At 39.6% G+C, this 14595-nt stretch overlaps 1 protein-coding gene across 16 annotated transcripts in view; it reads left to right on the plus strand.

Annotated features, from left to right (window-relative positions):
- Window positions 1–14595, plus strand: part of dmd (dystrophin) — a 1983813-nt gene that overhangs the window by 1485622 nt on the left and 483596 nt on the right. For all 16 annotated transcript variants that reach the window (XM_072585000.1, XM_072584994.1, XM_072584999.1 and 13 more), the window contains one exon: window positions 13841–13942. In XM_072585000.1, the coding sequence (XP_072441101.1) occupies window positions 13841–13942 (102 nt within the window). The remainder of the gene's footprint in view (window positions 1–13840; window positions 13943–14595) is intronic.

Consider the following 14595-nt stretch of genomic DNA (forward strand, 5'->3'; position numbering starts at 1 on the left):
ATACATTACATTGACGACAACCATGCAAACATGCATGCCTACATCCTATTTCAGTCTGTTTTACTCCTACCACCAAGTGCCTCTGTTTCTTGTCCAAGTCTAAACAATGTGTTGGCAATCATGGTTTCTTGTCTTGCCACATGTACAAATCTTAAATTGAACGGCTGTAATAAAAGCTCCATCGAAACAGTCTGGACATTTGTCCTTACATTTCTGAACAAATGTCAATGGGTTACAGTCAGTGTATATGATTGTCTCAGATGCATTACTCGTAACATAAATGTTGATATGTTGTAATGCCAACACCAAGCTCAAAGGTTCCTTCTCAACTGTCAACTATTTCTCCTGCCGAATGTTCAATTTCCTGGATAAACACTTAAAAGGTCTTTTTATCATCTCGTCATCCTGCTGCAGGAGCACAGCACCGACTCCCACATCACTCACATTGATAGCCACTTGAATGGCTTTGCGTAATTAAGTGTGGCTCACACTGGGGCAGTGGTTAACACAGCTTTCAGATTGTCAAATGCCTTCTGACAGTCTGCTGTCCACTGAAATGTCTTGCCTTTATTTAGTAATTCAGCAAGTAGGGCAGCCCCACTGCTAACATTTGTTATGAATTTCCTGTAAAATCCACTCAATTCCAGGAACCATAGGACTGCTCTTTTTTGTCAATGGTATGGGAAACTCTCTAATTACCTTGTTTTTGCATTCCATGGGGCCATTTGTCCACATCCAATAACATGGTCCTGTAAGGTGACTTGGGCTTTGGCAAATTCACTTTTAGCCAGGTTTATCACCAAGTCTGCTTCCCAAAGCTGACCAAATAATCCCGATAAATGTTGCAATTGTACCTTCTGTGTGTAACTATAAATCATAAGATCATCAATATAAACTACACAATTGAATAATCCGAAAATGATTTTATTGGTTAGTCTTTGAAATGTGGCTGGTGCATTTTTTATACCAAACAGCATGACTTCAAATTGATCCAGAGTTAAGAGTATGGTGCTGGAAAAGCACAGCAGGTCAGGCAGCATTTAAGGAACAGGAGAATTAACATTTCAGGTATAAGGTCTTCATCTGAACTTGCCCAAAACATCAATTCTCCTGCTCCTCAGATGCTGCCTGACCTGCTGACCAGCACCACACTCTTGACTCTGATTTCCAGCATCTGCAGTCCTCAATTTCTCCTTTGAATTGATACAGTTCAGTTGGTGTTATGAAAGCCGAAACTGTCTTTGCTCTTTCGGATAAAGGTACCTGTCAGTTTCCTCTGAGCAAGTCCAACTTCGGTTGCATGTCCCACCTTTTCAACACAGCCTTTCAAACGCAGAATTGGATGTAGGTTTTGATTGATTAATATGTGAATCCCAGATCTTCTTTCATGTCACAGTCCCAAGATTACCCTCACCTGCAGCCTTCCCAGCTATCTTCCCCCCCAGCCCAATCCCCACCTCCCCCCGTTATCTCTCAACCCCCTTGCCCCTTCGCATTCCTGATGAAGGGCTTATGCCTGAAACGTCTCCTGCTCCTCAGATGCTGCCTGACCTGCTGTGCATTTCTACTTTATATTTATGAAAGCCTTTGTTATCCATTTTTATATTTTGCACGAGTTTTCTTTCATAATTAACCTATACTCTTTTTATTTACTTTTTTCATGGCCACTTGTTGATCTTTAAAAGCTTCCCAGTATTCAAGTCTGCCATAAGCCTTTGCAATATGTTATGCTTTACTTTTTGCATATGAGTTATGATTAACTTCATTGCTTAGGCATGAATGTTTTTAATCACTTCTCACAATTTTTCTTCCTCTCTGGAACACACTTTAGGAAATTGAACATTTCCATAAATATCTGCCACTGAATAGGACTAAGGCTAACATAATAGTTAAATTAATATATAATTGTTGGAAAAGGGGATGTGTTTAATAGCAACAATATAGATTTTGTGTGTCATTTTCACTGCAGAATTATCATTAGAATGTTCACTATGAATTAGTTTGTTCTCTGCTCTATAGCTGCATCGAGAGATATCTGGAAGACTTTGGGAACCAAGCATTTTTTTTCCAAGAACCTTTCATAACAATAAATGTGTTCACTGCTCGGCTGTAGTCACAAACCTTCCAGCATTAATTCATGGTAAAATGATTTATCTAACAGGTAGTTCTAATGTCATATAAGAGGCACATTTTGTCTTGCAAATTGCACTGAATACTCTGGCCACCCATGGAGAAGATTGAGCAAAAATTGTTAGAATCAAAATTGAAATTAAATTTGAAATTATTATTCCATCAAACATTCACTTGAATGATTCCGTACATATTTCTTTTCATAAGGACAATTTCTAAGGTCTTCTAAAATGCGGTACTTAAATGTACTTGGAACTACTGCTTCTCATTCAATTCTTTATTGAACCATCTCACATATAACCCCAGTGAAACAAAAGTTATTAAAAAAATCATCACTCATATGTATTTTAGCACCTTTCTCTTGAGACACTTAGTGAACTTTGGTAATGTAATCTCTGCTTTTAAACTATGTACTACTGGAGGCAAATCCTCACTGAAAATGGACTCTTAAAACACAATCTGAAAAGGGAAATTGGAGGAAGGACCTGACCTTCACAAATTCTTAGCAGGTCCTGATTATTATATATAAAGAGATGTGAATCTAAAATGGTTAGTTGCAGTGGATTCACTGCAGATGTTTCACTTACTTGAACATAACAGAAGCCTATGTTTTTAAGGCTCTTGTGGCACATTGGTAATGTCTCAATCTCTGACCAAGAAACCAGGGTTCAAGTTCCACATGTTCCAGAGGTGTTTAACAATATTTCTGAACAAGTTGATTAGAAAATAATTTGGTGGTTTCTGGTGGCTCTTGAGGTGCTGTTGTAGTGTACCTACCTTTGAAACAGAGGGATTGGGTTCAAGTCCCATGTGCTCCAGAGGTGTTTAACGACATTTGAACAAGTTGCTAAGAAAATATCGAGAACACCATTTGTTTGTTTATACCGTCCAGACTGAGTTGAGGAGGTTCAGCAGGCGTGTTATTTGTGGTGAAGTCTGTGCGTATAGAATTCGAGTTAGTGGGAACTGTAATTGGTCGGAGATCAGGCCAGCTCCAAGACAGGGACAGGTTGAAATTATTGGGGAACTAAGAGTTTTAAAGGACATTGTGACTGTGATTGTTAAACATGTGCATATGGAATGATGAGCTAAACCATAGAATCTGCCATTTAATGTGCAGTTGCACTTTTACATGTCAATTCATCTTTAATATATGCTGATTCAGGATTTAGACTAAGGAAAGTTATTTGGGATATTTTGCTTTGATTCTTACTGTTAAAAATCTTCTATTTTTTACTGTTTAATCTTGTGGCTCAACTTCTCCCCTAAATAACTTGTAGTTTGTCTTCTTTTTATGAAATAATGTTACTGGCCTCTATTGAAATCTTGGGGGCAATTTTCCATGGTCAGAATGGGTCTCCCATGCCAGCTGGAGACCGAAGCAGTAACAGAGCTGCATTTTCCATGGAAAGCCAGTTGGCACGATCTTCTGCCATTCAGGCAGTTCTGAGTGTACGCACCAAGCCAGTTTAATTGTTAATGGTAAAAGGGAATGGTAAATTGTTTGTATACCAACACATACAATAAGGAACAGCCTGGACTCTGGCATTCAGGAGATTTTTATACAATTAAATAAAGTTAAAGCCAAGGAGAAGCTACATGTTTTGATCTCCAATTCATCGTCGGGTTTGAATTTATCACTGAGGATACCTGACGTCACTCCTCTGGACTTATTTTCCCCAAAGCTGAGTTCCTGCCTACCAATCAGAGGCTCCTTCTTGCTAAGTAATGCCATGTAAGAGGTTGCAGTTGTGTCCAGAAGAGCAAACCTTGAGTGCAAGGATCCAGGAACAAGAACCGTGAATTTTAGGGAGTGTTTTCCAGAACTGAGGGAGGTCACAGGGGAGAGGAGGCCAGCGTAGGTCAGAAACAAGGATAAGGTTATGTTTCTCAGTATCCAACATCTCTCTCCCTACCACCAACCTGATTTCTTTGCTTGAGTGACTGAGGCTGCTCCCAGCCAACAAACAACAGGACTTCGTTGCATTGAAAAGCTGAATGTTGGCAGGCTCATCTTCCACTGGGTTAATTCTAGTGGCTGCACCCTCAGAAGCTTCAGCAGTCTGGAGTTGAACAATGACAGGCCTCAACTGCAGCAGGGTAGGAAGGTTATTCGCAAACCTTTCCACTCTGAATTTATTTCCAACAGAGTCTGGATCGTGGCAACATTCAGATCCACGAGCACCCCCGACCTCATTAAATATCCCTCCTACCTCCGACCTTGTTGCTTCCGTGAATACAGGATTACACTTTGAATGCTATATATTTGATTTCAGTAAAGATTATTTCATGTCTTTATTGAGTGAGAATTAGAATATTCTAAATGTAGTATTGGTTTTAAAAGGGTACTTGTATCTCAACTAGTTAAACGTATGTGCTAGGGAAATTTTACAGAGCAGAGAAGTTGGCCATTAAAATGTCCATATTTCAGGTCTGAAATCGGGTTCCAAAATCAAGTGGTAATCCTCTGTCGCAGTTAAAATTGATTCAGGTCCTTGGTAATTACAGGCAACCATTTGTAACAGCAGTAGGTTGATTTTATTGCAGAAACAAGAGTGCTGTAGTCTTTGTGGGCCACTGAATTGTAATTAGACAGTTACTGTTCCTTTAGTTTTTTTAAGGTCATTTTAATAATTCATTCATGGGATTTGGAAGTCTCATTAATTGCCACTCTGAATTGCCACTGAAAAGCTGCTAATGCATTGTTTGCTTGTCAATGTTGTCCAGTTACTTTCATAATGCTGTCAGGTTGAGAGCTCCAGGACTTCAAACCTGAGGCATTGGTAAATGGCTATGCATTTGTAAATCAGGATGCTGAAGGCATTGGAGGGAAAACTGCAGTGATTGTGTCTCAAGTGAAGTTAGTGCTTGAAGTCAGTGCAAGAAAGGCTGAACTCTGGGTGCAGAAGACACAAACCAGTGCATTGGGTGATTACTGATTTGCCATCGGGTTCAAGTGTAATTCTGCTTTATTTTCTTCGTCTTTCACAAAAGATGAAATTATCACTACAACCAGAAAAGAAGTAAAGTAATTAGAAAGTGCCATTATGCATTTCAAACAGAGTAATCATGCTTAAAACAATGTTTTTTAGAGGGAATAGACTTAATTGATGGGGAAATGCCACCTTCTCAAGGACAACTAGGGGCAGGCAATAAATACTGGCCAGTCAGTGATGTCCATGTCTTAGTAGTGAATAAAAAAAAGTTGTTTACATATTTAGTAGTGAAGCCTTTGAATGGATGATTCTGAAATAAAATTAAGATGCATTGAATTAAGGACAGAGTAGGAAACTGAATTTAAAATTGAATAGAATGATAAACTTGAAATCAATAAATAATTTTTGTGTTATGATTTCTCCTTGCACTCTACAGGATCTTTATCACTTTATTAATCAAACTGTGTTTGAATTGATTTTGACAAACCAGTTGCAATTATTTTCTGGGGAGTAGTCAGAACTAAACAACAATTTATTTTGTTTGCCTTCATTGCCAGTCAAGAATAGGATGTTGGAGATCCAAGATGGTGGCGACCCAGCAAGTCTGAGTCAACAGTGCTCCTCCCAAGACTTTGGCAAAGTGGGTCACCCGCCCCCACTACACTCACCAAATCATTTTAAATAGTTTCTACTTAATGTAATTAATTAGTTGCTTAGTATTTAAACAATTTAATCTCCAGTAAAAATGACTAAAGGGAAGGGAGCCCACAGTTCTCAGTAGGCAGGAACCCCTTCCCCACCCTCTCCAGCTGCAGTAGAGGCGTCCGCAGCCACCCCGGGGGATTTACCTACGGTGGCGAGCCTTGTGGAAAAAACCTCTAAACTTGATGCGAAGATCGACGCTTTCATTGAAGAGTCCCGAAGTCGATGGGATTCACTCTCGGCCGCGGTACAAAAGCACAACTGAGACATCAAGGAAATTGAGCGCCGAGTCAGAGGAACGGAGCTAAAAGCCGCGACCTCCGAAACTACAGCACAATTGACCGTGGATTGGGTCCGGACTCTTGAACAGCAGGTCCGGACCTTAGAGAATCACATTGACGACCTCGTGAATCGAAGTCATTGAAAAAATATTCGTTTGCTGGGCCTTCCCGAACAGGAAGAGGAAGGCCAGCTTACAGTGTTTCTTGAACAGTGGCTTCCACAGCTTTTAAATCTGGAGGCTGGATCAGGCCAGGTAAGGGTGGAATGGGCCTACCGGGTTGCAATACGCGGGCCCGGCTCGAACCAGAGGCCCGCCTAGGTCTCCGGCTGCAGAGCTGCAAGGAGAGCAGATACTCTTAGAAGCCTCCAGAAATCTTGGAAAAGATTCCCAAGCCATGATCCATAAAGGATCCAAGATCATGTTATTCCAGGACTTTTTCCCAGCTCTGGTCCGAAAAAGGAAGGCGTTTGATGAAGCGAAGAAGTGTTTATGGGATTTAGATATTCAGTATTCCTTGCGCTACCCAGCGACGCTACGCTTTAACCATGAAGGGTCTGTGTATACTTCGGATCGCTGGAAAAGGCCAAGGAATTTTTGGCCTCTCTTTGATAAATTGTAAGAGTTAATTGATGTTGTTTTGCTTTCCCCCCACTCCGGTTTACATCCCTTTTTTTATATATTAATCCGGTTTTTTTACCTGACTGTTTAATATTATCTTGGGGGGTGCGGAGAGGGATTTATTCATTTGTTCTCTACTTTGCGATTTTCTACCCCCTTTTTTAAAATTTGATTTATGTACATCGGCCAGGGGGGTCTAGTTAATGTTGGTGGGGGGAGGTAGTTACCTTATCCTATTTTATCTCTGTCTTTAGGAGCGGGGTTGTTTTCCCCTCTTATTTTGTATTATGATATTTAATTATTACTTGTTGAGGCTATAATTTTATAGTTAAAAATGTTTATACATGGTATTAACATTACAAAATATAAACAGGTGTTGGTGTGGTTGGGGGAGGGGTGGTGGTAGGGTGCTCGCTGTTAACTCTAGCTCTGTAGTATATTTGAATTTTCTTCATCCTATTGAGGAGCACCTGGGTCAAGGGTGGGGCACTGGTTGGGAGAGGATATGATGGACTGTTGGAAAGGAAGTGATACCCCTTGGGAACAAGGGGGAAAATCTCCATTTAAATACGTTTTATATTTGGTTAGCACTGCTGCCTCGCAGCGCCGGAGACCCGGGTTCAATTCCCGCCTCAGGCGACTGACTGTGTGGAGTTTGCACGTTCTCCCCGTGTCTGCGTGGGTTTCCTCCGGGTGCTCCGGTTTCCTCCCACATTCCAAAGATGTGCAGGTTAGGTGAATTGGCCACGCTAAATTGCCCGTAGTGTTAGGTAAGGGGTAGATGTAGATGTAGATGTAGGGGTATGGGTGGGTTACACTTCGGCGGGGCGGTGTGGACTTGTTGGGCCGAAGGGCCTGTTTCCACACTGTAAGTAATCTAATCAAAGTAATCTAATCTAATCTAATATTTTTTTATTTCAAAATAGTTTTTTATTATACTGTTGTGAGTGTATTAAAGAGCCTTTATTTTTGTGAATTTTATATGCCCTATGCTCGGGATGTTCTGGATAGGGTTTCCCCTCCCGAGGGGTCTCGGATTTGCCCGGACGATTATGGTTGATCAGTCGGTTAAGTGGTGCACCTGGAATGTCAAGGGGAGTAATTCGCCAGTCAAAAGGAAGAAAATATTATCAAACCTCAAGAAAGAAAGGGTTGATATAGCTATCCTACAGGAGACACGCTTACTGGATAAAGAACACTTGAAATTACGACAGGGTGGATTTGATCAGGCCTTTTTTTCTTCTTTTAGCTCAAAAAGCAGGGAAGTTGTTATTCTTATTCGGAAGAATTTCCCTTTCAAAATCCTAAGTCAGATAAAAGACGAATCTGGACAATATATTCAGATTAAAATCCTTATAAATGTAGAAGAATATGGGATTTTAAATTTGTATTGCCCCCCGGCACATCCTTTTAAATTTATAACAGAAACCTTCTCAAAATTGATGGCTTTCGATGCTCGTCATACAATTATAGAGGGAGACTTTAACTGTATTATGGATGTGGAAATAGATAGGATTCCCAAGAGTACTGCAGGAGTATCTCCCAGATCTAGACAATTGGTGGATTTGAACAAAGAATTAGGACAAGTAGATGTATGGAGATGCCTTCACCTGCAGGGCAGAGATTTTTCTTTTTACTCCAATCCACATAAATGTCATACCAGAATTGATATGTTTTTTGCCCCCTCGATTTTTAAAAATTCCTTATTATCCTGTAAAATAGGCAGTATAGCAATTTCCGATCACGCTGCTGTATATCTGGAAATCAAGATGAGGAACAATGAGACATCCCCCTGGCATTTGTGTATGGACCCCTTCTTGATGAAAGATAGTAAATTTGTAAAGTACTTCTCTCAAGAATTTAAACCTTTTTTAGAAATTAATTCAGGTACGGCTAGCAACCCATCAATGATGTGGGAGACCATCAAAGCTTACGCACGAGGTTTGATCATCTCATACTCAGTGACCCAGAAAAAATTAAAGGGAGAACAACAGGGTCTGCTCGAAGCTCGCTTAAAAGCAGCTGAAAAAGCATATGCTGACAGACCTTCTATTATCAAATTACAAAGGATTACGGCCCTGAGAACAGCTCTACACATCACGCTTACCAAACAGCTAAGAGGGGAATATTATTTGCAAAACAAAGGTTATATGAATTTGGCGATAAACCAAGTAGATACTTAGTATTTCTCGCAAAGGAAAAGAAGGCCCCTCAAACTATCACGTCTATCAAGGAAAGTATGGGTATTCTGATTCATGATCATAAAAGGATTAACGCAATCTTTAGAAATTTTTATTCTGATTTATATAAATCGCAGGATTGCGAAGACAGGACTAGTAGGATGCAGTCATTTTTTTTAAAACCTGACCTTTCCGGACCTAACTCCGGGAGAAAGTGAGGACTGCAGGTGCTGGAGATCGGAGCTGAAAAATATGTTGCTGGAAAAGCACAGCAGATCAGGCAGCATCCAAGGAGCAGGAGAATCGACGAGAAGGGCTTATGCCCGAAACGTCGATTCTCCTGCTCCTTGGATGCTGCCAAACCTAACTCCAGAACAGGTATCAGCCTTGAATGCTCCCCTAACAATCCAAGAAATACTTCAGAGCTGTAAGGCACCCGGCCCAGATGCCTTTCAAGCTGAATTCTATAAAGAATTTACAGGAATATTGGCTGGTCCACTTATGGACATGTATAACTATTCGTATAGTCAGGGCTGTCTCCCTCCTTCGCTGAAAGAGGCAAATATCTCTCCTATTCTTAAAAAAGGAAAGGATCCAGAAGATTGCGCGTCATACAGACCAATATCCTTGCTAAATGTAGATTTTAAAATCCTCTCTAAAATGTTAGCATTGAGGCTAGAAAGGATATTGCCACATATCATAAAGGAGGATCAGACGGGGTTTATTAAGGGCCGTAGATCATCCAATAATGTTAGAAGGGTTTTGAATGTGATTCAAGCCTGTCATCAGGGAAAGATACCAGGAGTAGTAGTTTCATTAGACGCGGAAAAGGCATTCACCAGGGTTGAATGGTCATATTTGTTTTACACATTGGAAAGGTTTGGCGTTGGAAAGGTGTTTACCAAATGGGTCCCAGCAATATATAGTAATCCCAAAGCAGTTGTGGTTACCAATGGATTAGGCTCAGATAGCTTCAGTGTGGGTAGGGGCTGCCGTCAGGGATGTCCTCTCTCGCCATTGCTATTTATGCTAATAATTGAGCCACTCACAGAAGCTATACGAGCTGACCCTCATATAACGGCCCCGAAGATTGGTATGGGTAAACATAAAATGACCCTTTATGCAGATGGTGTTCTTCTATTTTTCAGTAATCCTTTGATGTCCGTGCCTCACGTAATCCAAGTTATTAATACAATTAGTGTATTTTCAGGCTACAAAATTAATTTCTCAAAGTCGGAGGCTATGCCAATGGGTGGCCCTGCTAGTATATCCCACTTATTGGACGGATCCCACTTTTCCTTTCTGTGGTACCTGGAGGATTTCTTATATTTAGGCTTTTTTATTACCCCAATATTTGGTCAGTTATACAAGGCTAACGTTGTGCATTTACTGGAAAGGATAAGGCAGGACCTCCAGCGATGGGGAAACCTTCCAATTTCCTGGTTGGGTCGAATAGCACTAATTAAAATGAATGTCCTGCCCCGTCTCCTATACCCTATGAGAATGCTTCCGGTGATGCTGCCAAGGCTGGTACTACGTAAATTATATGGCTGGTTGGGTTCCTTTATCTGGAATCATAGGCAGCCCCTCATTCAGCTGAAGAAGCTACAGCTTCCATGGGCAAGGGGAGGATTGGACTTCCCAGATTTTAGGAAATATCAGTTAAGTTCCCTATTAAGTTACATCGCTAATTGGGTCTTGTCTGACCCGCAATCAATCTGGCTGGACATTGAGGTTTCTCAAGTAAAATGCCCACTTATTAACCTTTTATTTTCAGACAAGAGGAAAATCATTACGGATCACTGTAAAAACCCTGTAATACTAAATACAATTAAAGCTTGGAATATAATGCGGCAAAATGAGGGCAACCCACATAAAACATCCCCCTATGCTCCGTTAGTGGGACCATGGGGATTTCAACCTGGGCATACAGATGTTACTTTCAAACTCTGGAGATCCAGGGGTATCTCATGTTTAGGGGATCTGTTTAAAGAAGGGGCCCTGATGTCTTTTGAACAACTGCGTCAGAAGTTTGGATGACCTAATGGAGACCTCTTTCGATACTTCCAAATTCGAGACTACATAGAGAACATTAGAGTGCTATGGCCAATGGGGGTATCTTCCGTCAGTACTATTTATCATTTATTACGTGATGAAGTATCGGGAGATATGGACAATCTGCTTAAAACGCAGGATCAGGATTTGGGACTGGAAATCTCTATAGAAATGTGGAATGACATTTGAGGAATCACGATCTGCAACAGAATTCAGGCCATTCAGTTGAAGATACTTTATAGGGCCCATATAGCACCAGACCGATTGGCAAAATTTAAAGCAGGAGCATCTCCAATGTGTCCCAAATGCAAAATAGAGGTGGGCACTCTTGTACATTGCCTATGGACCTGATATAAGATCCGTAGATATTGGACTAAAGTAGCAAGTACCCTGACAGAAATTTTAGGAACGGAAATTAAAGTGGACCCTGTATCTCTCCTTTTGGGCTTTTCGAACTTTCCCTCCCTGGACATGTACGGGAAGAGATTATTTTCTATTCTCTCTTTCTGTGCAAGGAAATATATCTTGGTGAACTGGGTGGCTGAGGGCCCCCCTGGACTTTCAAATTGGCACAGATTAATTATGGAATGTATTCCCCTTGACTTCCTTACAAATATGGTGCACCAAAAGACTGCATTATTCCATAAAATATGGCAGCCCTTCTTTAATTATATAAATACAGATATTTCGGCCATCCTAACAAGGGCTTTTATTTAATTGAGATGGCAAACCTGGCTGGTCCAGACCCCTTGGGAGAGGAATCCCGCATAAATATGGGTTTTGTTACATTTGATGTTAATATATTTCGAGCATGTATCTCACTACCCAATTTCTGTGTTATCCGTCGTTTTTTTTCTCTTATTTGAATAATGTAAGAGTCTTAATTATACACTCTGGTTAGTTGTAGGTTAGATTAGTAGTTAGTTGAGTTTTTTTCTCGGTATTTTTTTTTGTTTGATAAATTTTGTTTATTATTTATTTAAGATTTAATTGTATATCAATGTTTGTACTTGGATTTTTTTATTTGTTAACTTGTTAATTTATGTTAAATTTTCAATAAAAATATCTACTAAAAAAGCATAGGATATTAATCATTAATTAGATACACAAATGAGAATTTGCAATTGTCTTACCAAATTTACTGTTCTCACCGGTTTATGTTGCCAGATGGCAAGCTGGCATGCTAAATTTGTGATGGCTAATGTTATGGTGATGTATCTAGATAAGTTCTTTACATTAGTAAGGTGCAGATGCAAAATGATTTTATTATTTGTATCAGTGAAAGTAATTGTGAAGCTGTTGTCACTAATGAAGTTAAAGATATATTTTGTCACAAGTTAAGACCTGGCATTCTAGTCATGTATGAATCGTTAGTGACTTCATATTTCAGTCAATTATTTTTGGTTCTATTGACTCAATGTGTCTGCATTTTCCTGTATCAAAGATGACTGGATTATCAGGGGTTTTGTACATCTTTTTATGTCACAATTGGTGACAGGTGAGTATAACGTGATGTAATATTTTTATTTAGGTCCAAGTTATGAAGAGATTCACACAAAAGTTAATTTATTTTCGTGAGAGAAAAGACAACAGAAATGAAAAACTAATCCAGGCCTTACAATGTTGAGAGGAGCAGATAATGTCGATGTAAGCAGGTTGATTCATTTCGCAGAATGCATGCAGCACGAGAGGACATAGGTTTGAAATTAAAATGCCTCAAGTGAGGCGAGAGATTAACAGAATTTCTATCCACTGACAACAGTAATAGATATTTGAAACAGACTCACAGAAAAAAGTGGTTAATTAAATCCTTCAGTGATGATAAAAAAACTGTTTAAGAATAGGATTTAAAGACTTAGATCATCAGGTACATCAATGCAATTGGTAGTTCTGCATTCTTAAGACCTTAGAAATGTCATCTAGGGAAAGCAATTAATTGGATTGGAATAATAAGAGGTGTAGCTTTGATCAACTTTGTGTGCTTTTGGTGAACTTTCTTTAAGGGCTAGGGAGCATAATTGGCATTTATATTCTGTGGAAGGAATTGTCTAGATTAGATGAACAGCTTGTTATAATTCCATCTTTTCTCATGTGATTTTCTCATATCTAACTTGGTGAATTTTAAGTGTGAATTGAATTTGAAAACCTTCTGAAAAGGTGTCATTGCTATTATAATCGAGTATAATTGAATTTGAAACCATTGCCTGCTTCCCCTGTTTCTGCTGAGAAGTGATAACAAAGTAAAATGAATGTTGCCAGGTTTGGAGGATTTGAGCAACAAGGAGAGGCTGAATAGGCTGGGGCTGTTTTCCCTGGAGCATTGGAGACTGAGGGGTAACCTTATTAGAGATTTATAAAATCATGAGGGGCATGGATAGGACAAGGGCTTTTCCCTGGGGTTGGGGGGGGGGGGGGGTCCAGAACTAGAGGGCATAGGTTTAGAGTGAAAGGGGAAAGATATAAAAAGAACCTAAGGGACAACTTTTTCATGCAGAGGGTGGTGCATCTGTGGAATAAGCTACCAGATGAAGTGGTGGAGACTGGTACAACTACAGCATTTTAAAAGCAACTGGATGGGCATATGAATAGGAAGTGTTCAGAGGGATATTGGCCAAATGCTGGCAAATGGGACTAAATTAGGTTCGGAAAATTGGTCAGCATGGATGAATTGGACTGAAGGGTCTGTTTCCATGCTGTACATCACTATGACTTTATGACTGTAACTACAGTATATTCAAGATTTGCTGACAATAGCTATATTGAGGTTTGAGAAACAGAAAGTTTTCCCATACGCTGATGAGTAAAAGGGCACGAGCAAATTGTTTGAATATAATCAGTAAGGAATGATCTGCAATCTGTAAAAGAGTCAACACCTAATAATGATTGTATTGATCATTTCAGAATTATGTATATTTTTAATCATTTTCTGTTTTAAGGAGGCAGAAGAAGGCGTATTAGCCAAGCAGGCTGATGTGGAAGGGATTCTGTTAAAGGCTCAGCACTTCTCAAGGGAAAAGCCCATCCCTCAACCATTAAAGGTAATATCACCTTGGATCCAAATGGTTTATTATTGTCGATTTGTAAATTTCTAATCATTTATTTTAATCATGCAACTTGACATGGTCAGCAAGATGTTACCAATTGAAATAAGAGCAATCAGATCAAAATGATATCTGCTAAATGATGACTAATTCAAATTTAATTTGAAAACATCATTTTAATATGTTGTCTTTGGGGAAATAATTTAGTGTTGGAGTAAACCCGGTAATGATTTGATGAGTAAGTACACCTTTCCCTGAGCTGCAAAAGGAGAAAGTGAACTGGAGTGCGACAATATGTTGAGTTGACATTTAAATACTGTACAATGTTCACTTTTTCTTATTTCCGATGAAGATTGTATTGTTTTTCTTTCAATGTTTAACAAAACTCAAGCTGTTAATTCTTAGAACAGCTTGTGTGAGGATGTTAGACAAAAATAATTGGAACAAAACAAAACACAGCAAAAGCAGCTCAGATCATCAACTTTTTTCAAAGAAACCAAACCCGGATAAGTATCTGGTTGAGAATAAGAGTTTCTCAGAGATTGAAAGGTACAAGCAATGATAGACTGGAAAATACATTTTGTTCTGTCCATCCTGTCACACCTAAGAGAGAGAAATTCTGCATCATGATAAAGAGATTCCCTGTGCCA

Source organism: Chiloscyllium punctatum, chromosome 15 (assembly GCF_047496795.1).
Source record: "Chiloscyllium punctatum isolate Juve2018m chromosome 15, sChiPun1.3, whole genome shotgun sequence".
NCBI classification, from domain to species: Eukaryota; Metazoa; Chordata; class Chondrichthyes; order Orectolobiformes; family Hemiscylliidae; genus Chiloscyllium; species Chiloscyllium punctatum.